Source organism: Leopardus geoffroyi, chromosome B4, assembly GCF_018350155.1.
Source record: "Leopardus geoffroyi isolate Oge1 chromosome B4, O.geoffroyi_Oge1_pat1.0, whole genome shotgun sequence".
Classification (NCBI taxonomy): domain Eukaryota; kingdom Metazoa; phylum Chordata; class Mammalia; order Carnivora; family Felidae; genus Leopardus; species Leopardus geoffroyi.
In genome coordinates this window covers 80680772-80703967 of record NC_059341.1, presented here as the reverse complement: position 1 = coordinate 80703967, position 23196 = coordinate 80680772, and the positions used below count along the sequence as shown (strand labels likewise).

At 51.3% G+C, this 23196-nt stretch overlaps 1 protein-coding gene and 1 long non-coding RNA gene across 2 annotated transcripts; one reads left to right on the top strand and one right to left on the bottom strand.

The window, feature by feature from the left end:
• Positions 1 to 2645: 2645 nt before the first annotated feature.
• Positions 2646 to 10637, bottom strand: HOXC13 (homeobox C13). Its single transcript, XM_045466772.1, has 2 exons — positions 9787 to 10637; positions 2646 to 4281 (listed from the first exon to the last, which is right to left on the bottom strand). Exons 1-2 carry the CDS (start codon positions 10517 to 10519, stop codon positions 4025 to 4027), a joined length of 990 nt encoding a protein of 329 aa, XP_045322728.1. The 5' UTR covers positions 10520 to 10637; the 3' UTR covers positions 2646 to 4024.
• On the top strand, positions 9847 to 13628 carry LOC123591994. Its single transcript, XR_006709530.1, has 3 exons — positions 9847 to 9958; positions 12453 to 12529; positions 13191 to 13628. It is a non-coding gene; the product is annotated as an uncharacterized LOC123591994 (long non-coding RNA).
• The last annotated feature ends 9568 nt before the right edge of the window (positions 13629 to 23196 follow it).

Here is a 23196-nt window from a genome sequence, read left to right as displayed (position 1 = left end):
CCAATCCCTGAAAGATGGAGACTGGCCCAGGGACCGCCCCTGCCTCACACCCACACTGGCCTGCTGACCCAGCCGCCTGTGGATCAGCCTCAGGAGCAGATGGTCTGGAGACAGTCGTGGAGGGATCTCCCTGAGAACTACTGGCCTTGCTCTCTCAGGTGGGTTCTTGGCTGTGGGACTACCGGCTGAAAGGCCTATTCTGCTGGCCCTGGGTCTGGGGACTAAGATGTGGGTGGGGAAGGGTTTTTCCCCCAAGCCCAGGAAAGGATCTAACTGAGACTTCCCCGGCAGTCTGGTAAAGTGACCTCCAGATGGAGAGTCCTGTGGGGTTCCCACCCAGCCAGGTTCCTTAGTCCTGGCCTGGGGGACAGGGGGAGGCATGGGGAGTGGGGAGTGAGACTGGATCATGAGAAAGATCGCAGGATCCTCAGTCCCAGAGGAGAAAGGCTGTTGTCTGTTTCCAGGGGAAACAGCCCTTCACACCTCCTGTATCCCTTTGCAACCTAATGTGTATCGCAGCCTCTCACACCAACACTAGGAGACTGGCCTTGGAAAGAAAGGCTACTTATAGATTTGAATAAAGAAAAGAAAACACACCCTGCACTCTGAGATAACAACATTCCTACTTACATGCTTGCACACACACAAGGGGCAGTGAAGGCTGAAGAAATTCTCCACTCGTCAAAAGCTCTACACACACACACACACACACGTGGCTGCACACGAGTGTGCACATGCACACATACACCTTCACAGGAATGTCTCACTGAGTCCCCAAAGACAATGCCAATTCTTGGAGGAAGAAAAGTTAAGGGACCGACACAATCGGGAAAAGAATAATACATCTTCCCAACTTGGCCTCCCCAGAACACACACTCACAGGATACCTGTCTCGCACAGGAATGGCCATTCTCATGCTTGCTTACTCTTATGGGAGAGGCATCTCCAAAACAGATCCAGGCATGATAATCCTCCAAAACCCATCCAGGCACATCTAATCCAGGGCGGGAGAGGGTCCTAAACACCCTGGCACACTGGGGCTCCCAGGGTCTCAAGGAACTGCAGTCTTTGCCTGGGTTTCCAGTGTCCCCAGGAGTCTGCATGAGCTTCCTCCTTTTTTCCATCGCCCCCTTCTGGGGCCTTACGGAGGGTCCCTCTGTGTGGGAAGACTCGCTCATAGGTGTGGGTTTGCATGCAGGAGTGAGTGGAGAGATCCCTTGGAGAACTCCAGACTTCTCTTTTCCCCCAGTCTCCAACTTCCGCTTCTCTGGCTGTCATGGGACTAGCCAATGTACCCTTAACTCAAGAGGGATGGGGGCCCATATCAAGAGAGCCCCAGGCTTCTTGTCTACTCAGTCCCTTTTTCTGACACACATTTAGTCTTCGCCTCTTTCCACCTCAGGAGAGACTCGGGGTTCTGGGAAGAGGTTAAGGTGGTCGGTGGGGAGATGGAATTCAGAACCAGCCTTATTCCTGGGAGGTTCACCTATTCCCCCCCAAATCCTCCACTTCCCAGCATGTGATTCTTTGATGGCTAACCCGGAGTTGAAATGGAGTAAGAACAGGACCAGGACCGGCCGCCGCGTCAGTAGCAGAGGCTCTACCAAGAGTGAATTCTTGAGGCTCTTTGTCTGTGAGACTCCGTGGCGTGTGTGTGTGCGTGTGTGTGTGCGTGCATGTGTCTCACCGCCAGAAACGTTTATTTAAATAAAATTGTAAGAATTTCAGCCATTGGGCAAAGGGAGATCGGAGAACTCTGATTTCCAACCCAACGCCTCCGGTCTTTCTGTGTCTCAGGAGAGAAAAAAATATTATATATAAATAAAAATTGCTGCAGTAAAGATTTAATCTGAGATAACATTGTTTTAGGCTATACTGCTTTTTAAAAGTCTCTTAACCTGACAACTTAACGATCTCATTAACTCCGCCAGATAGGGAGATAGGCACGGACCGACGCGACGGGGGAAACAAATTAGTGGCAGAGTCCACGCGGCTCCTGACTGCCTGGAAGACTGTGGTTCCCAGCAAGGCTGGAGAGGGAGAGTGGGGTTGGCTTAGTGAGCTGCAGGACCAAAGGGTCCTATCGGCCTGATGTCTCGGCATACATTGATGGAAGACAAAAGAGAGCAGCCCAAGAATGCTGAGCTTGCGGGCTACACACCATCAGGACAGGCTGTGCAGGCCCTTCCTAGCCCCAACCCTGAACCGGCTACCCTTCTGGGGGCAGGAGGGCCCCTACCACCGTCCGCTACCGCCACAGCATCCAGCTCCAACTGGGTGCTCGCTGCCTTCTCACCTCCTAAATCCAGGCCTGACCCCCAACTATTAACCGGAGGTCAATGGCAACGTACTTTTCTCACTCACCTGTTTCCGGGCCTTCCCAGTTGCTAATCACACCCGTTTCTTCCCAACATACACTCATCTATTCTGAGGATGGCGTTTTTCTCCTGTCTCGATCACATCAACAACCCCAGTAACTCACTTTAGAAATGTAAGCGGAACAAAATAAGAGTTTGGAATTTACCCGGCTGGGGGTGATGTCTACACTCCTCCCCTTGCTCGCCCGGGGCTGAGTCAGGGTATCAGGGATGGCCCTGACGAGCAAGCGGACAGAAGCATCTTCAGAAGGAATCTGAGCGATAAAATCAAGGCAAAAAAAAAAAAAAGATTTTATTTTAAAAACAGGTTTGTGGGGTTCTTTTTCTTTTTGCATTCAGTACGTTGTCATTCAGACATCACAATACTATATACAGATACACACATTTTAAAAAAGCCTATTTCTGATGAACATTTCAAAAGAACACTGTTTTGTAATGCACCAGTGGGAAGGGAGAAGGTGAGGGGCCTCCCCCCCCCCCCCTCAGCAGTGAGTTGGCCTTTGAGGAGGGAAATGTTAGGCGGTGTCTATATTAGCTGGTTAATTGGGGGCTGGTTATTTTGGCCTTCTGGAAGAAAACTGCTTTCCTCTGGACAATCAGTAAAAGTGAAAGTGTGAGGCTGTCTCCTCAGCTATTGCCTCCATGGAAGGGCAGCTGGAGAGGGGCTGTGCTGGGGGACCCACTCTCCATCCCATTGGAAGAGAAGTTTGTCCTTTCCTTAGAAAAACGTTCTGCTTCTGTGCCTGGCCTGATCCCCAGTAAAGAGAGGGAGGGGGAGAGAGGAAGGGGAGAGAAAGTGAGAGAGAGAGAGAGAGAGAGAGAGTGAGAGAGAGAGAGAGGGAGAGAGAGAGAGAGATTTAGCAGCGTGGTTGGAGTTTCCATCTCCTTGGATCTCTGCACGTTGATGGAGAGCAGAACACAGGAGGCAGTGGAGATTCCGGAGAAATTCAGCTTCCTGGTTGAGGTGGGGGCGGGCAGTTCCCCCACCGATTCCAGCTTTTGTTGAAACAGGGAAGAAAGAAAACCTACGAGCTGTCTGTACTCCAATCACGATGCCAGATCCCTAACAAGTATCATTAATATTAACGCGACTTTTAAAATATGCACAGAAAATCTTAACTGGGAAATCTTGCCTAACTAAGGAGCGCGGGAGGGACTGGGAACAGGAGGAGGAACTGGGGGGGATGGTATGAGCTCACCAGGCCCTGCACCGAGGCCCCACCCTCAGGAGGGTCATCAACCTGCCTGGGCAAAGGATGAGGCAAGAATGGGGTCATTCGGGGTCCCCCAACCCTGCTTTGGTTGGAATGATCGGGCTCTCTGCTGCCATTAGGTTTTCTGGCAAGCCAAGGTCGAGGGCAAAGGGATATGGAGGCAGTTAGCCTTCCTCCCACAGCCCACCCACACCCACCTCCAAAGCTGTAGAGGCTAGTAGGTCCCATCTGCATGGGGGTGGGGGTTGAGGATGGGGTGGGGAGCAGGGGGCTGCGGAGCTCGCCCTCGGATCCTCTCTGCCTCCCGCGACGCGGTTACTCTTTCTCGTTAACATTAAATATTCGTCCGCACCGGCGAAGCGTCCATCGGTGGGTTCGGTTATGGTACAAAGCGGCGACATAAATAGATGGGGCGGGTGGCCAGATGGGCGGTCAGGTGGAGTGGAGATGAGGCGCTTTCGATTTGCTGACCACCTTCTTCTCTTTGACCCGCCGGTTCTGAAACCAGATGGTGACCTGGCGCTCCGAGAGGTTCGTGGTGGCAGAGATGCGCCGGCGCTTCTCTTTGGTGATGAACTTGCTGGCCGCGTACTCCTTCTCTAGCTCCTTCAGCTGCACCTTGGTGTAGGGCACGCGTTTCTTGCGCCCTCGCCGATAGCTGCTCACCTCGGGCTGTAGGGGAACCACGTCTGGGGGGAGAGAAAGAAGGCGGGCGGCGGGAAGTGAGTCGTGTGTCTGGACCCTGGGCGCCCCAGGTTGCACCACCGTGTAGGCGCAAGGTTGCGGCAGGGATTCCAAGGGGACAGAGGGATTGCCCCCCAGTCCTTTGTGCCTCTGTTATGAGCAAGGCCACCGCTAAGGCGAGGTCACGGGTGTGTTGCCCCTAATGCCAACTTGAAAAGAGGGGAGGGGGCGCCAAAAACTTGGGAATCGAAATAAATAACATTTTCAGGCAATGTTTAAAAAATAAGTGCAAAAAAATCCATGATAAACAAAATCACAAATTTTAAAATAAACGTGGGACCAGTAGTACTGATTTTTTTCTTTTGCCTCAGGCTCCAATATGGCTCTGCACAGCACTCATTATTAGACTCCTGTACCCGTAAAAGGGTCCCTACAAATTCCACCCTGGTCTGAGGGTCTAGAGGATTGCAGGTATTCAGGGAAATTCCTCCTTCCTGCAGTTAGATTATTTGGGCAACCATTAGTATAGACTGTGTGCCATTATCAGGGGAAAATGTTCTGTTGTGTGTTTGAGGGAGAGCATGGCTGAGAGACAGCTTCGGTGGGCACAGGCCACCAAGTGGGGCCTCATGCCTTTGGTCACTGCCTCTACCCTAGGAATCGGAGACCTGTACGAACAGGTAGAGAAGAAAAGTATCCAGGTGAAGCCAGCCTGCCTGGGAGCCCATCGCTCTAGAAGTCCAATGTTGTGAGCCATTTAACGACATCCAAGGTAGGAGGTCCTGGACCTGAGTTGTAGGGAATCAGGCCCCTGGAGGTAAGGGGTCCACACCCCAGGGTCTGCCCACCAAAGGAAGTACCAGGAGAGACCTCTGGGCTAAAACCCACTGTTCACATAAGTCTTCTACAAAAAGAACTCAGTGCCCCTCCTCTTGCCCCTACAAGCGTCCCACTCACCAAGACAGCAAATTCTGCTCCAAAGACCTCTCCTCTCCATTCCTCCAAAGTTGAGGGACACTGTGGCCATCGCATGCAGGAACACTAACCTTAAACCCTAAGGACCTTGTTATCCCAACCACTGCTAGTTCAATTTCTGTATGCTCTGCGAATTTCCCAGGAACTAAGAACAATATATTTCACTTATATCCCCCTTCCACTCCACTCTCATCCTTGTTAATAAAAAGGTCATGGCAACACTTTCAAGGGGAAGTGGGGAGTGGGGGGGGGACTATCTGAATAATTCACCCCTCAATTTAAAAAAAAATGTCATTGTTAGACTTCTTCAGGTAAAAGCCAATGATGAGGACTGGATATTTGAGGACCCCCCTTCATTCTTAGTGCCCTTTGGAAGTAGAGAGGCAGTCCAGAACATAGACACAAAGCTCTTCCTGAAATGCTTGTTCTCACCCCACCCTCATAAAACACCTTCTCTACACCATTGCCATTGGGTCTGCTCTCATCAGGAATACTTGTCTACACAGGCTGGAAAGAGAAGAGGGTCACAATCAAATGCAGTGGGAAATAAAGCACTCAGGAAGAATATGTAAAAAGGGGGGTTCCAATGGCCTGGTTTAGCTGTCGTCATGATGCCAATTTCTCAGGAAAATTGTTGGACTTGTCACCTGTGTCTGCCTATGTAGGAATGGGCCAAGGCTTTTTTTTTTTTTTTTTTTTTTTAATCTGAAACACAAAACAACTTCACTTTCACAGAGCCTCCTTTGGGTTACAAAGGATTTTTTTTGTACAAGATAATTTTTAACCATCTCTCAGTGCTCAAATCTGTTTTACTCTTACAGATGTAGCCATGATTCAGCAGATGGGTGATTCTGGGACAAGAGTAACACGAAGACAGTAAGTAGTGATACCATGAGGTATCTGTCTTTAAAAAAAAAAAATCCTTGGAACATTTTTTTAAGGTTTATTAAGCCCAACTTACAAGATGAGGAATGTGACGCTTAGAGTGGGTAAAATGACTTAAGAAGCAGAGTCAGATTTTAAGCCGAGATTTTCTGACTCGACATCATGATGTAGTAAGTTCTGAAATGGAAATAGCCTATCTTGTACATCCAGCTCCAAAATACCTCCTTTTCACTGGAGAACAAAATGAGATAAAGTGGGTTTGGGTTCCTGAATTAACCAGCTAATTGTCCCTGATTTTTTATCTCATTTTCTCAAAATGCTCATAGTGACCTTCCCAATTTTGGATCCCCTAAACCCAACTCTAAATTTCTGATGAGGGTCAATCAACACAATCCTTAAAAATCAGTTTTGAAACACAGATAACTGGTCTAAATTAGTTATTTTTCTCTATAGGATGCCGAGGCTTGATTTGCCCAAGTTTTTAATGGATCTGACCAAAATGCTGGTTGTTTTGGCCTCCTGGAAAAATACGTTCAGTCTTGCCTTCTCAAAGAAGCCTCCTTTAATTGTCCGCTGTCTTGTCTGGAAAGGAATTGGGATCCACAGATGTAGAAACATCTGGAAGTTTAGACCTTGAGTTGTGTCTATGCTGCCTAAAGTAAGTAGGGGACTTGGTTATTAATTTTACGATCAGGCCTTCCCTAACCTCCCTCCAGAGCATCTACACACACACACACACACACACACACACACCACTTCATACCTGAGGATCTAACAGACACCTTTGAAAAGTGAATAAAAATCAGATCAATGCTCAGCTCTAGCTTACTCTTGGGGTCCTGTGTATGGTTCCTACTGCCCACTGGCTCTTGACCACCCACTCTTACAACAGAGCTCTGCGCCCTGTAGAGGACTTTGTCCAGCTAGGAATCCTAGCTCCTCTTCTCAACCATAATCCAAAGCTCATCAGTAGGGACTTCCAATATGACCCAAAGAACCCACTATTTCATTTTATTGGTCTCCCCTAATCCTATCTGACTCTGTCTCTCCCTGTCCTCTCTGCCCCCCACCCCCCCATTCTATCTTGGAATTTTTGCTGATTCTCTTCTGGAATTTTTGCCTCTCTCTGTTTAAAAAAAAAAAAAAAAAAGTATCTATCTCACCATAGGAAGGAAAAAAAAAATAAAAAAGAGCAATGAAACAAGGATCTCTATAATTGGGGGAAGGAAGAAGCCACAACACATCTTGGCCCTAATTATCTGGATCTTTCTGAACAATTGCCTCCATATCCCACACCAGCCCAGACTGCCATAGATGAGGTTTCTCAGAGCCAGAGGCGCTAAAGAGAGACAGTAGTGTTTATGCCTAGATGCTGCCGGAAAAAACCACAATTGCATAGACAGAGTTATCTGGAAATCTCACTACTTCTAAAAGATCTCTGTGTGGGTAGAAAGGTGGAGGGTGTCTGAAGATAATTTCTTTTTCATCTGCTTTTTTGCCTGGACGTCTGCACTCACTGAGATACACCAGCCTGGTTCTATTTCTACACAGGGAGTGTGTGAGCCCATAGCTGCTGAGAAACAGTGGGTTTTATATCCATTTCCATGCCATAATTTGCAAGTGTATTAAATCTCAACTGGGCTGTATTTTTTTTTTTATTTCAAAGATATTTTTCTCTAGGAGGCTATGATCAAAAAGTGTTTATTCTGAGCAGTTTTCTCCCCCGCCCCGGGAATCTTTAAGATGTATATTTTGCTCAAAGATATTTCTGAGCTTCTCTCCTTCACCCCCACCTCCCTCCACATACACAAGGATGCCAGAGTATCCTTCTCTTGACCTCTCTAAGCTAAACCCATTGCCCATTGCTCTACACCTGTGCCTCTGCCCACAGTGGGCCAGGTGGCCATCTGCTCCCCTGCCCCTTGGCCCCTTAGCATGGCCTACCGGCTCCCGAGAATTCCTGCTGGACCCCTGTCTCCAAAGGAGTTTTCCATTTGGGTGAGATGGAGAATTAAAGGGCCTTCTCTCTGTAATACATGATTGTATACTTACATGTGAATTGCCTATCGTCTAGAAATGTGTCATCATGTGTTTCATATTAGGTAGTTAATAACAGAAATTATTCTATAAAAATATTATGGCCCATACAGAGTCGGTAACGCATGATACCAACGTACTAAAATTCTATCATCCTGCAATCTTCTGGCAGCCAGAAATGGGGTGTCTAGTGTGGGTCCCACCCTGATATTCAGTTGTGTTATACTAAGTAATCTCATAATATTTGCAAGAATGTTAGTTTCTACAGTTTTTAACACCATTCAGTGATTTTCTTTTTTTCACCATCTGCCCTTTCCCCAATCCCGGATGCAGAGGAATTTCAGGCCCACCCTTAGGAGGTCTTCAGATCTATAATTCCCGGTGAAAATGTCCCTGGGCTCACATGTAGAGCTGGGGGCCCCTTTACATAGTATGGGGAGACATTTGTGGCTTCTCCGGGCCCCCCAGGACTCCTGTAGGCAATAGAATGGGGCCAGTCAACCCTCTCCCACCAGGCTCTGCATACAACTAGAGCAGACTTAGGCTCTGGATATGTAATTTGTCAGCGCAGTGCTGAATCCTAAGCTCCTGATGTGAATTTGACAAACCTGGAACTGACATTTCTCATCTGGGGAGTGGTGAGGATTGCAGGATCCCCTCTGGTTCAGTAATAGCCTCAGTTGAAAAAAAAAAAAACAAAAAAACAAAAAAACAGGACACTGGTAAATCCCCAGCACACACAGGCAAAGACTTAGGGGTCCCTAACCCGGGCCTGGATCCCAGCTCTATCCAGCACAGGTCTTCCGTCCCCTACTTCTCATCCTCATTCCCCTCTTTCTGTGTTTGAAACATAGAAAACTCTCTTTCTCCCCGACATTTGGGAGAGTTGGTGGGGGAACACCCACAGGATTTGAGCTCAGTATGCCAGAGAGGCAAAGAAAATTTTCTATCCCTGGAGAGAGATGCAAACTCCCTTTGCTCTACACCCTCTCTAGAGATTTTAGTTGGGATCCCTTCATGATCGGGACGTTCGTGGCCGAATTCTTAAAATAAATCAATGAAAGAAAATATTCTGCATTTCTTTAGAACCGGCAAATTAGACCCCTATCCAAAAAAACAAAAACCAAAAAAACCTGTCTAGTGCCTGAACGATCTTGAAAATTCAGGCGAGGTAGTTCTTATCCACCCCCCCCCCCCAATTTTTCGGTGAGTTGAGGGTTTTGTCCTGGTGGTTTCAGATTCCAAAGCACCCAAGGCCCACCCCACCCCCATTCCTGGCTGGAAGCGGGCTACGGGGGGCCAAGAGCCGCGCGTGAGACTGGAGCAGGCTGGGGGAGGAGGAGGCGAGCTCCCTACCAGAGAGGAGCCGGCGGCCCGGCGATCGGGCGCTTCTGATTGCTTCACTCTCGGCCGGGCAGCTCCGGGGAACGTGTCGGAGCAGATTTCTTCCCCGGCGCATTCCTCAGCGCAGCTCGCCGGGCCGGCTCCATCGGCAGCCCAGCAGAGCCGGCGCGCCGGAGCCAGACGGCGGGGGTGGCTGAGGCGCGGAGCCCCGGGGCAGGCGGGGCGGGGAGGGGTCCCTGGCGACGGCGGCGCTCGGGCCCCTTCCTTACCTGGAAAGGGAGACTTCCAGAGGTGGGCGGACTGCGACTGCTCCTTGGAGCAATACACCTGACTGTCCCAGCCGTTGGAGAGAGCCCAATGCTGGTAGCCTTCGACGGGGATGAGCGCGTCGTGACGCGGCTCTGGGTGCCCGCTGATCCCAGGCACCACCGACACGTCCAGGTAGCCGGGCATCGCCTGGTAGGAGCTGGCGAAGCTGGGGTAGAAGGCGAACTCCTTGGCCCTGGAGGACAGGTCGTCACCCGGCAGGGCGCCCGATGGCTCCGGGTATTTATCACCCGGGTGGTAGGCGCAAGGCTTTTGCTGCAGGTTCACGTTGTGCGACAGGCGGCAGCCGTAGTAGCTGCCACCGAACGGGTAGCCGTAGCCCAGGGTGGCGCTGGACGAGGTGGGGGGCGCCGGCGGCGGGGCGCACTGGCGCGCAGCCTCTGGGGCCGGGATGTCCGTGTAGACGGCGCCCTGTGGGGCGCCCAGGGGAGCCGGCGGGCGGCCCAGCACGGGGTGCGGAAGCAGGTCGCGGCAGTGGCTGGCCGGGCAGCTGCTGCCCAGCCCGTCCATGCTGGGGGCTTTGCCGGGGCTCGCTCCGCTGCAGCCGCCCCCCGCGCCGCCCGCGCCGCCGCCTCCCCCGCCGCCGCCTCCGCTGCCGCTCTCCGCCGCGCTGTCCTCATAGACGTACATAAGGCTCTCCGGCCAGCGCGGATGCAGGAGCAGCGAAGTCGTCATGACATGATCTGCTCGAGCTTTTTAAAAACTCCACTTGCCAGAGGCTGCGAGCTAGGGAGACACCTCGCTCTCTTTCCCCTCCCCCATCCCTCCTCCCTTCCCTCCCTTCCCCTCCCCTCCTCCTCCGGGTGCTTCCACCTCCCTCCCCACAGTCCCTCTACGCATGCGGGGACACTTCATTAAGAAATCCGCCGTCTCCCGCCCGACTCCCCTCTGCACCCCTCCCGCGCCCGTGTGACGCGACCGGTGCACGTGACGCCGGAGCCAGGTCTCCTGGGGTTCCCACCCCTGGCGGTGGGGCGGGGCAAAGGGAAACTGGTCTCTGCTGATTGGCTCTCAGGAGGGGCAAAGAGGAGGGAGCTGGGAGATTTAAAGGGACAGGGCAACGCCCCCCTGGCAGGCCCGAGGGAGGGAGAGGGAGGAGGGGGAGGCTGAATTTGGCCGACGCAAAGGGGTCTGGAGACGCTAGGACTGTTCCTGGGCGCCTCCCTCTAGGTTTAGGTTTAGATCGTCTGTGGGGAAGACCGACCCCCACCCCAAAAAACGATCCCTGGGACTGGATTGGGGTTGGGGCTAAGGATAGGGGAGAAACTGATTTTTTTTCCTCTCTTAATAAATAAACTAGACAGGCGGAAGCGCGCGGGCAAGGCGTGGGGATCCCTGGTTCTGGCCCTGGCATAATCCCCTGGAGCTCACGGATGGAAAGAACCTGACACCGCGCACCGAGACTTTGGTGTCGGGATTGTATTTCCACTTCCGACTTTCAGCCACTTTCCCCAAAGCCCGGGTTGTCTGAGAGGGACCCTTTCGGCTCCTTGACCGCAGGGCAGAGAGGGCTGGGAGGATGTGATAGCCCCAACCCACGACACAGACACACACACACACACACCACTACACGGAGGGGGTGGAGGGATGCTCTCAGGGAAAATGGAGAAAGAATGAAGGGAGGAAAATGAGGGCAATAGAATAGACTGATATTTCAATGTGCAATAGAAATAAAAAGCCTCAGAGAGATTTTCAAAGGAAAGGGCAGGGGCGTGGGGGGTAGGGAGTGGGGGAAAGATACGGTCTAGAAAAGCTAAAAAGCCCGTGATGAGAACAAGAGCAAGCACTCTCAGATCGGTGTACAAAAGGAAACGTGGAAAGCGAGACAGGCGGCGGAGCTGCCCCTTTGGAGGGATCCTTCCCAGGCACAACTCAGTAAGACCCCGGAAGGACCGACCTAAGCCCCGGGGGGCCCCCGTCTCCGCCCTCCGTGGCCTGGGCTGATCGGACTAAGAAGGCCGAGGGGCAGAGCCAGGATCAACACAGTTCTCAGCTGGACAACGCCAAGTTTAGCTCCCACCGCTTTCTTGGGGTCGCTCCTTTTTAGTGTGGAGTGTCTTCATGTTTAAAAATTGCCCCCTATTTCAAAGAAAAAATTAGTACCAACTTCCTGGGTTCCCCCCCCCCCCCCCCCCCGCCAAAAGCTCCCCTCCTCCTTCCCAGTCTCCAGACTTGGGTTTCCTATACCTAATTTAGCTCATCAGTAGAGTCACCCCTTTCCAGAGCGCATCTCCGTGGAATTGAGCCAAGTTCCCTTTCAGCACAGGGCCTCCCTGAGGAGAAGAGGTAATAAAGAGAGAGAGGAAAAGAGGGGAGAGGGGCTGCAGCATCTCCCTCTTCCCTGCCACTGCCACAGATTTTAAATGCTGGGTGCTCCTGTCCAGACAGCACACAAGCGGGGGCCGCGCGGTAGCCCCAGGCTAGTCCGGACCCACTGGATCCCTCAAACCTGAGAGCAGATGCCAGGCTTGTACTGAGATCTGGCCCACTGGCTGCCTCCTTTCTCCCTGTAAGGGGAAGGTGGTATTTGACGATGGAGAGCGCCCTGGGGTCGGTGAGTTAGGATGAGAACCGAGTAATCTTTATCAGTGTGGTCTTCCTCCGGAAGGGTCACCTCAGCGACTGAAAAACAGGCTTTGGGCCGGGCTGGCAGGAGGAGGAAAAGACAGGAGAGAGGCTTGAAACGTAAGCTGCCTTCGCTTGAAAGTGTGTTGAGGGCAAGGAATGTGGAGGGAGAAGAGGGGAGCCAGGGGAAGGTGGGGTCTCGCTGAGAGCCGGCTTTAGGCCTGGAATCTGGCTCCCCTGCCTCAGGGTCCAAGGTCAAGGTAAAACAAGGAGAGCAAACAGGGTCTGGCCAGTCTAGACTGGGTCGTGTGACCTTGGCCCCCGTCGGCCTGCTGCCTTGCTGCTGTGGGTGGGTGGTGAGGAGGCCTGCCGGCTGGCAGCCGCAGGTGTAGAGGTAGTGCGGAGACCCAGGCTTCTCCTCCTGTGAAGTGCTGGGTCCCGTGGAGAACCCGGAGCTACGTGGACCGGGCTCTGCGGGGCCGCCAGGAGAAACAAAGAGCCTGAACCGCCCACCCCATTCCTGGGGCTCCCTCCCCAGTCCAGGAATGCTCTAGCTCAATGCCAGCCGCCTCTTCCGCGGACCCGGACCCAAAGACACGCTTCCCCCAGCCTTTGGGAGTAGGGGGCAGAACGGCGGGAAGGATCTGGGTGCAGGGCGGCCCAGCAATAAATAAAATTAATAGTATGTTCTTTTCCAGGTTTATGTAAGGACATTAACTGTTCCTATTGCAGTGAGATATAGATTTAATTAACCCGGCAATTTTACAATTCCATTTATTAGGGGCACGATGCGGCCAAATTTTAGCGACGAGAGGAGAGGGAACCAAAGTCTCCTTCATCAAGAAGACCAGCCAAAGAAGATGTAGGCCCCCCAAGAGATCTGGGGGTGTGGGAAGGCTGGAGGAAGAGAAAGTCTAGGGCTACGGGGGTTAAAAGCGTCCGGAGAAGTGTCCGCATACTCTGAACCATTCCCGGCTCTTTCGCTGGGTTCCCCAAGACATTTCGCGCCTGAAACTGGTTCCACGACAGGGGCGCGCCGGGAGCGGGGAGGGAGGCGGCTGTGCAGGCGCCTTCGGGCGGGCGGTGAAAAGTAAAGCCTGGTTGGTTAATTAACTTTAAGCCTGGGGTCGCTTCTCCCTCCTCCCCCGAAAAAAAAAAAAAAAATGTGGATCTCGCCGAGACACAAATAAAACCAAATTAAACACTCCAGGAGAATGTGCACCACTGGAAACGTAGTAATTACATCTCCGAGGCGATCCCGCCCTAGAAAGCCGGGCGCTGAAACCCTCGGCCCGGCGCTCGCCACCCCCCCCCCCCCCCCACCAACCGCACCGCCACACCTCGCCCGCCGGGCCGCGTGGATGGGGCGATGGAGCTGGACTGTGGAGGAAGTTTAGAGGAAATCAAGAGAAAGGAAAAGAAATGTGACTCCTCCGTCTCTCGCCGAGCTGCCGGTGTGGGAGTAAAGATGGAGGTTTCATTAAATCAAAGGAAAATGGAAAATAGCCCCTCGCCCCCGTCGGGAAGACCGGGCTCCCCTCTGGGGCTCCGCTCTGGGGCCCCTTTTCTCAAAGGGACTTTTTTTTTTTTTTTTTTTTTTTTGTCAGGGCTGGGCGGCGGAGCCACTCTGTCCTCTGCTTCCTCTGGAGACTGAGTTCCAGGCTCAGCTCAACTCTGAAATTCTTCTTTTCTAAGTCTCTAAACATACGAAGGAGATATTCAGTGTGCCTTCTCAGTGAAAGTGCGTGTGTGTGTGTGTGTGTGTGTGTGTGTTTGCTCCAGGCCCGTGGATTTGGGTCTGTGTGCAGGCTGTATGCACTGTTCCAGCTCATGCCCTTGTGGACACAACCCAATGGGTTCATGAAGACACCTAGCTCTGGCCAAAATTCTCTGTATGCAAATAATGCTCTCTACTGGTCTGTTTCTCTCTCCCTATACACATTTCATTTGCATGCCCATCCTAGCTACCTACGCCTCCCCCAGGAAAACACTAGGAAAATGAAGAGGCAGATGTTTGTGCCTTTCTGAAGTTGAGGCTGGAATTCCTGGCCCACTGTATTAAAGACAAAGTCCGAGATGTAAGCTGGCAGCGCCTGCGGCAGGAGGGTGCAAGCTTCAAGGGCACATTTGAGCGCTGGGTGTAGCTTAAATGCCAGGCTGGGGAGCAGGGGGAGAGGAATGAAGTTGACGTGTCCCCTGTTCCCGATTCTTCTTTCTGGAAATTACGCCTCAGTCGATTCCCCTTTCTTTTCCCCTTAATTTCCTCTGTTTCTTTCATATTCCCCAGGATTAAAAAAAAAAAACAAAAAAACAAAAAACTTGAAGCTCTTAAGCTCCTGCACACCCCCCCCCCCCGGTTTTTTTTTTTTTTATGGGAGAAATTCCAGTTTAAAAAAAGGAGGGGGTGGGTTGAGGCTGCTGGAGAACAAAGAGCCTCACCACCATGGGGTCTGGATTCTGGCCCAGACTTGGGGCCTTGGTGGGCGGGCATAGTTTGGGGGGCCCTTTCCTGTCCAGAACACGGGCTGGGCTGCAGAATGGAAAAGGAGATTTGTGGATGACAGAGGACATAGGGCTTGAACTATCCAGGAAAGAAAGGGATGTGCTGGATGGAGAGGCCACATACAGGAAGGGTTTGGGGAGTTAGAGAAGGCCTATGGGAAGGCACCCCTGAATGTGTGTCTGAGTGAGACACAGGCAGAGAAAATTCCCGGTGGGTTGCAGAGGTGAAGCAGGTGAAGAAGGAAAGAAAAGTGACTGACCCTGAAGCTCCCTGGCCCAGCCCAGTCTTCTTCTCTCCTTTTTCCCTCCACCTCTCTGGGCTCTGGAAGGTTTGGGATGACCCAAGGAGTATGGAGACACAGATGCCACCTCCCAGGCACCTGGATCCTTCTGGAACCTCCTCTACTTTATTTTTTCCACCCCCACTGCCTGGCCTCAGAAAAGGGCCACCCAGACCTCTCCTCCCAGTATGGGAACTCACCTCCTGGACAGTGGCTGCCATCCTGGTATCTTCCATTTCTATTCTCCCTCCCTGGGCCCCCAGCTTGAGGGAAGATGAGACCAAGATGGCCGAGCATCACTTTGCTCCTAGTTTCTGGGTTTTCCATTCTCAAACCCAACCTTGCCTTGCTCAAGACCCCACTCACTTCCCTCTTTTAGACATGAGGGAAACCCACTCCTTTCTGCTGCCAACTTAGGACCTGTGGTGATGGCCCTGAGTTTGGGGATCCATATCAAACATTCCTGTCTGGTCCTGCAAGGATCCACACAGGAGTTCGGGTTCAAGCTCTTATCACCGATCTTTTCCTGGATTCTCCTCCAGCCTGCCCACAATTGTAGACCCCTCCTGGTGGTGCACTGGAGTGGGTAGGGAGATCAGCCCTGTCCATGGAGAACTGTCAGGAAACCTCCTCCAGTGGCCTCCGGGGTCCCTACCCCAGCCCTCTTTCTTCCACTGCTTCCCAGGCCCTGCCCTCCCGGCCTGGGCAAGCTCATCTCAGAACCCCTTCCCAGCCCTCCTCATCTTCTCCTTCCCTAGCGTCATCTCCTTTCTAATCTTCATCCCTCCTACTCCTTTTTCTCTTTCAGCAACATCTCAGCCTGTCACTTGCCCTCTCCTCACCTTCCGCCAACAAAAGACATTCAGAGAATTAACATGAAGTTGAGAAATTCACAAAGTATCTCCTTCCCCTTCTTGCCTCCCCAGAGCCTCTACCCCTACCCCATCCTCTGTTGTGGGAGAGAGCCCTCTGTGCCCATCCCCTCCCCCCCAAACACCTCCCCCTTTTAGGAAGCCCTTCAGAAACAGACAAATAAAATCTCTCCTGGTTTTAGGGCCTGTCTGCGAGGGAAGTCCAAGTTCATTTTCAAGTTAGACAAGGAAGTGAGGGGGGTGGGGAAGAGGTGGAGGAGTGTTTGCTGGGAGCTGGGTTTGGCTTTCTTGCCGAGATCTAACAAAGGCCCCTTTTGGTCAGAAAGCCAACACACCGAATGCTTGGAAAAGGCATTTATCACTTTCAATAATTTCCTCCATCTTTTAGGGTTTAGATTTGGGGCTTCTAGAAAGGAGGCTGACCAGTCTCTCTCCCTCTCTCTCTCTCTCTGTCTAATTTCCAGTTACTTTAAAAGAAGCTGTGCAGAAGCTATAATTTTTTTTTCTCAGGACAAGGAGGGGTTGTGGACCCCAACACATCATTCTTCTGTGTCAAAGTGGACTGTTAAACCTGTCCCAAAGAATGACAAAATATAAAAGAGCTGAAAGGTTAGACATTTCACCTCTAACTAGGTGACAGACCCCCTTAATGCCACCGCTGGGAAGCGGAATATGGTGGAACCCTAAGAGGTAGATGGCGGAGGGTACATGTACATTTTATCAGGAGGAAGGGGGAAATTCCACCCTAAATGGATTACAGCCTCATTCTCCACATGACCAGACACTTTCAGAAGCCACAGAAGAACATAGAGTCTCATCATTCTAATTTGAAAAGAATCAAGCAGGAGACAAGTAACTAAAGGACCTTCAGAAGATGCTTTATCAAAAGAAAGAAAATGTAATTTCCCCCATCTCCAACAAAGATGGAAGTGAAGACCCAAGGACTCAACAAAAGGGGCGGGGTGGGGGGAATAAACCACTCTTGGTCAAAATAGCCAACCTTGCCTGAGATCTGTGGAGCAGAAAGGCAGGAGGGAGTTTGAGTGTCTGGGTCCTTGGAGCAAGATTCCAACTGGTGGTAATTAATTCAATCTTCCTGAAAAGATGTAATGTGGTGCAGTTTTAGTGACTGGTGGGCAACTATCGCTAGGATGATATCCTTGGGGAGAGTCTGCTAGACTTTCCTTCCCTCACTGCCTCCTCCCTCTCACCCAAATTTCCCTTCCCTCGGGAAGTATTTTAGGATTACTTTTTTCCTCTCTCTTAGTTGTGGTGTTGCCTTGTACATTCAGCAAAGTTGATGAAATCTAAAGAACCAGAAAGAACGGGAACATCCATTTTCTCTCTTCCCCAAAATTACCACACTTACTTGCATAGTCAGGGAAAATTTAACTCCAATAAGAAGAAATACCTTTCAAGGCAAAGAGACCACCCCATGCTCCTCATACTTGGTGAACTTCAGTATTTCCAGGGAGTCTGATTGTTGAGTCCTGGCTTTTGGACACTACTGGACAGTTAGTGCCCGTGCTGGGGAACATGTGTTGTGATGGGTGTGTATAGTGCTTGTATAGCATGGAGACATTTACGGGTTAGTCATGACAGGGGTGCCAGTTGGGGGTTAAAGGAAAGGACGTGAGCTTGGGGAGACTCTGTGGACCCACCAACTCCAGCTGTCCCCAGAGGTGGCCTTCCCTCCTTCCTCTAAGCCACCATAAACAAATGGATGTGACAAAAGACCATCCTCAAGGTTTGCAGAGATGCTTTCTTAAGGCATGGGGAGGGAAGGACTTGTGCAATTCCTTGCCTACTCTGAAGCCTTAGGAAGATCCTTTTCTGCCAGCATCTGCGTTGTGACTTAAAATACTTGCAACTCTTGGGGAGCCTGGGTGGCGCAGTCGGTGAAGCGTCCGACTTCAGCCAGGTCACGATCTCGCGGTCCGTGAGTTCGAGCCCCGCATCGGGCTCTGGGCTGATGGCTCAGAGCCTGGAGCCTGTTTCCGATTCTGTGTCTCCCTCTCTCTCTGCCCCTCCCCCGTTCATGCTCTGTTTCTCTCTGTCCCCAAAATAAATAAACGTTGAAAATAAAATAAAATAAAATACTTGCAACTCTCTTTTCAATGCTTGGCTTATTAATGAATTTCCCTCCAAAAAAGTAATACAGATTTACTTATCTCTCCTCTATTATGGACCTATCATCTTCAGACAAGTAAGCACATAATAGATGCTTTGTTAGGTGTCGAGGGAACTTTAGATAAATATTAACACAAGATATGTGCCCTCAGATACCCCTATCTAGATAATTAAGTAATCTTTGTAAAAACTTTGAAAATATTTCCCTTGATTATGAAACATAGTCACGTTTAATTTTTAAAATATGAAGCCTTTAATTGTCTTTATACCCATGCTGATATGTGTGTCTGGGAATGACTTACAGTTTTGTGGATAAAGATATACGTGGGCACAGACCTGTTTATTAATTCACTTCCACCGGTGTTTTCTCTGATGCAGCTAGCTATTAAGGGGAAATGGTATTCAAGCATATGTAAGGCATAAACGCTTTTTTACAATTTTATTTTTAAGAGGGAATAAAGACACCAGGTGTGAGGCTATCCAGGAGCAACTTCGCAGTGTGTGATTCTCAGATCCGTCCCCCACCCCTCCCCAGCTATCACTTAGCGGAATTCCGCGCCTGCGGGAAACCAAGTTGCCCTCTCGCCAAACTTGGCAGAATCCTGGCGTTGACAGGGTTCCTTCAGCGCATTTTTTTTTTTTTTCTCTGCACAGATTTTAGGAGATTCGGGTCACTTCCGGAGCCTGGATGGTGAGTCCCCTCGGCCGGAGCAGTCACGGCCGCCTGCCTCCGCCGGGAGCCCGGCGCCAAGCCTCTGACTCCTTTCCCTTTTCTCTCTGGATTGCTCCCAAGACCTGGAGAGTTCCTTGGTTTCTTTTAACAGGCTGGTTTGGGGGGGTTGTTGTTGTTTTGCATGTAGTAATTATTGAGTATTTGATTTCACTAACTCTGGCCAAGCTGAAGCTTGGCGAACGCCGCTTGCACACAGGACAATAAATGGCCGACATGGGAGGACCGCGGGATGAGCGCCCGCATCGGGAAGCGCCCCCTCCACTCGCCGCGGCCGGTGGGCCGGATCCCTCGAGCCGGCCGCGATCGCCCCCGCAATCCCGAGGGATGAACTTGCGTGCACTCGGTGGGCACCGATGGCTGAGCGCACAGGTGGGTACGTTCATTTGTGGCTACGGCACAGACTAACGAGGTTGCTGAGAGCTCTGGGCGTGGGGGGAGGCGTGGGCTTACCCAGTGCCTGGCCGTTCCCGGGAGTGCTTGAGTGAGCCTTGTGTTGGGGGGGGGGGGTCGTTGGGAGTCAGGTCCCTGTACTTCCAGGGGCTCCCGTGCCCATTTACAGGGTCACATCCTAATTGCAGATTTCTGTTGACAACCACCACGGCCGCGGGACCAGGAATCGGCCAGCTTTCCCTTCCTTCTCAGCCTCCGTCTGCTTGTTCCTGTAAAAAGGGCATCTCCCAAATGGGAAAGAAAGGGGGGGAAACCCTATTTTCTGTTTCTTATGCCCAGTCTTAGGATAAGGAAGCGGTTTTAAAAAAAAATCATGCACCTACTAAGATTTTTCAAAAAATTTAGAGAGAATTCTTGGCTCAAAAAGAAAAATGGGGAGCAGTGGGGGGAAAGGGCTAGAAGACAGAGGCAGGGAAGCCACGAGAAAAGACTTCTTCAAAGCTGCGTAAGTTTTAGCTGGCACAAGGGTAAAGGAGAAAAGCAAATTATTCACATGATGGAAATCTCAGTATGAATTCGGTATGGCTATGTATTTGTGGCAGTTGCTGCAACATATTACATGCATATGAGGAGGCATGGTCACGTTTTGTGTAGAAACCCAGGATGACAAATCCCCATCCAGTAGGACATAATTGCAAATGTACTTCTACACTTGTACTCGGAGTCTACAAATTTCCTGTATTAAATCTTTTCTTTGGGATGCTCTTCCAAAGAGCATTGAGTCAGCGGTGAGTTTCTCTCTTCGAATATTGCCAGTAAGAAAAGTGGGCTCACTACCATCAAAGCTTAGTCCCTTCCTTGAAAAAAGTTTCCCCAAAGTGATTTATCCTGGGAAGAAGAAAACCCAATCCTAAGCACCCACCCCCACCCCCAAGGTAACTGCTCCCTTGGTCTCAGGCCCTCTGGGTGCAGCCTAGCTCCTGGTTGGGTCCAGAGACACCCCCTTGGTCTCCACACTGGCCTGTGAGGGCTCACTCCCCAGGCTCTGAACTCGGTAGGGATTTCTCAGATGCTCTGCCCACCTTGGAATAAGGATCTGAATCTACAGGTTCAAGTCAGGGGAAGTAATGCCCCAGATTCACCTGCAAGTGCATATTCAGAATAAGGATTATGTGGAGGGGGCTGGTCCTACCCACCTTTGATCGCCCTGGAAAAAAACTAGAGCCCCAGAATGATTTCCACCAAGAAATATGTTTTCCATCGATATAAGTAGAAAACCTTTGTTCTCCCCCTGACACACACACACACACACACACACACACACGCACACATTTTGGTAACTTTATCTAGCCCTATGTCTTTTACCACAGTGGGAGCAGCCTCGTTCGAAAAATGGATGCCCCAGAAAGGTGGACTCGGTCCTTTTACACCAGAAAAAAAAAAAAATGCACAGAGGGACCCATTGCACCATCTCAGAACACAATCCACCATTCTCTATTAGATTTTCCTTTTTTCTCTTCTCCAGCGATGAGGACCCTCCCCAAGCAACCAAAATTCTCCTTTTCCTGAATTACTCAAATAACCAAAAGACAAGTGACAGGAAAGGTTGCCACAATTTTTCCACGATGTCGCTCTGATGATGTTTTTTAGGATGCTGGAATATTGTCCGCCCACGTCCATGGAGAATCTTGCCGCTGTGACCCGCCTCCCCCCGCCCCCCACAGTGGACCTGAAGAGTGAGGTCCACGCTCCGTGAACAGGGAAAGTATTTGTAGTCGCTTCAAAATCCGCTTTGTTACACACCCCTAGGACAATGAAAAAAACCCCTCAACACCTCCCTCTCCACCATTTCTTCAGCTGTCATTTCGCACTTGAATTTTAAGTATCCAAAGCTGGGGGGGGGGGGGGGGTTCCTCCTGCTCAATGCCAAAAAAGCATCTTTTCGTGCCCTCCCGGACAGAGCCAGCTCGGACATGCGTGGGGAGCGTCAGCAGAAAAGCCAGTGCGATCATAATCTCGCTCCAGATCTTTATTTTTGATATCAGTCGGTTATTTCCTTTTCTTCTCTCCCAGGGCCGGTCAAGGAACTCATGAGTATTGCCTTCCTATCTAATTCCCCAGCAGCTTCGTCTTCTGCCCTCCAACACCCACGACCTCCTCCAGCCGAAATCAGGCGGAGGGAATAGCAGAAGCTGAGGGAGGAGAACAGGCTGAAGACTCGGCTTCTCCTCGCCCCGCAGCGGCGCGCGTTCCACCGGGCTTTCCCGCGGGCGACTTTGAGGGGTGCGGGCAGCGGCTCTCAGTGCTTTCTCTTTGTCCCCCACAGTGGTCCGGGGTCCAGTGGTGCCCATGGTCTCCACGGAACCTAACGAGGCTTGGGGCAGTTGGGAAAGCACACTCCTTTTCGAGGGAGCCCCAGAGGTTTGCACAGTTCAGAGGCAGAGGTCCCCACGTTCCCACCCTAGGACAGGTCGACCCTTATTTCCTCAACCTGAACCAAACGAAATCTGTCCCAATCAGAACCTCAGTTCCCAGACCTCGTGGCGACCGCCCGTCAAAGTGTTTGGTTTTTGGAAGGGAATAGACTTAAAGGGGGGTGGGGAACCGAATGGGGAGAAACTTGATTTTCAGACATTCCTAGCGGAACTTGGACGTGTTGGCGCCGCACTGGGGCCGGGCGTGAGCCCAGCGCCTCCTCGCCCTTTCCTGGAGCGGGGTCCCGCTGCAACATCTCCACGGTGGGGGACCCAGTCACTTTCCCGCATTGGCCCTCCCGGGACAGATAGCTCCCCAAAGCCGCTTTTGGAGAGGGGCGGCCCCCTCTGCAGGCAGAGTCCGAGCTGCGGCCGCTGCGGGCGGTGGGCGGCTGGCCGGCGGTGGCGCGGGGACGCAGCCCCGCAGCCAAGCCCGGGGAGCAGGTCTCCGGACCTTGCAAGTCTTCGGACCCGGCTTTCGCGTGGACGGCTGGGAGGAGGGGGAGGGGCGTGGTAAACTGAGGGATTGCTGACACCCCAAGCCTCCAAAGACCGCTCTTTGCTGCTTTGCAACCCTCAGAGCCGCTCAGATCGGGTCCTTCTTAATTATGTATGGCATTGCAGGGATGGGGAGTCATTTCAACCCCGCGGTATCTACACTAACGGATTATTTCTTCCCCCCAAGTCCTTTTCATTTACTTAGGAAGCCTTGGTTGCTCTTTGCTTTAGGATTTGACAGACCGTCTCCCCTTTCCCCTTTTGTTTTCCCAGAGTATGTTCCAGCTCTTCTCGAGAAACAGGGCAGGGGAGGGCGCTTAATGTAAAAGTCCATTGAAACTTCACACAGACACGAATAAGGTCGTGAGTGTCGTTCAGAATGGTGGGTCCGCGCCCTTTGATTTTTAAGAGCGAGCTGGAGGCCCAGAATATAGGTAACAGAGGAGATTGACTTGCAGGAAACTTTGCCCTCCGTGATGGTTCCTGCCAAGCTGTTTGCTCTACCTCAAGCGAGACTCAAGAAGAGGCGGTGTTTTGTTTTGTTTTATTATTGTTTTTTATTGCACATATTCAAACTCTTCTTGTGATGACCTCATCCCTGCCAGATGTGTCTTCTTATCCTACCAAAACGAGGCACTTAAAAAAAAAATTAAATTCAGTTTGGGAATTAATCTAACGTGATACATGATTTTGTTTAGGGTCAAAGAGCCAGGCAATTCTTCTGACTTCACTGGTTTTTACTGGCTTCTGGGTCCACTGGCAAGTTTCACTGGCAATTCTTTTTGGTAGCAAAAAGGCATTTTTTGTTTTTTGTTTTTTGTTTTAAGAGTACTGTCCACTTCCAGGCTCCTGAAGACCTGGGGGGCTACAGGCACATTTCACTATACAAGAAGTCAGAGGTTCCATG

Bases quoted from the DNA above. Each gene is read 5' to 3' on its own strand.
- HOXC13 (XM_045466772.1), bottom strand. From the start codon at position 10,519: ATGACGACTTCGCTGCTCCTGCATCCGCGCTGGCCGGAGAGCCTTATG. The intron at 4,282-9,786 runs GTAAGGAAGGGG...CTCTCCCCCCAG, and splicing joins CTGGAAGTCTCCCTTTCCAG to ACGTGGTTCCCCTACAGCCC.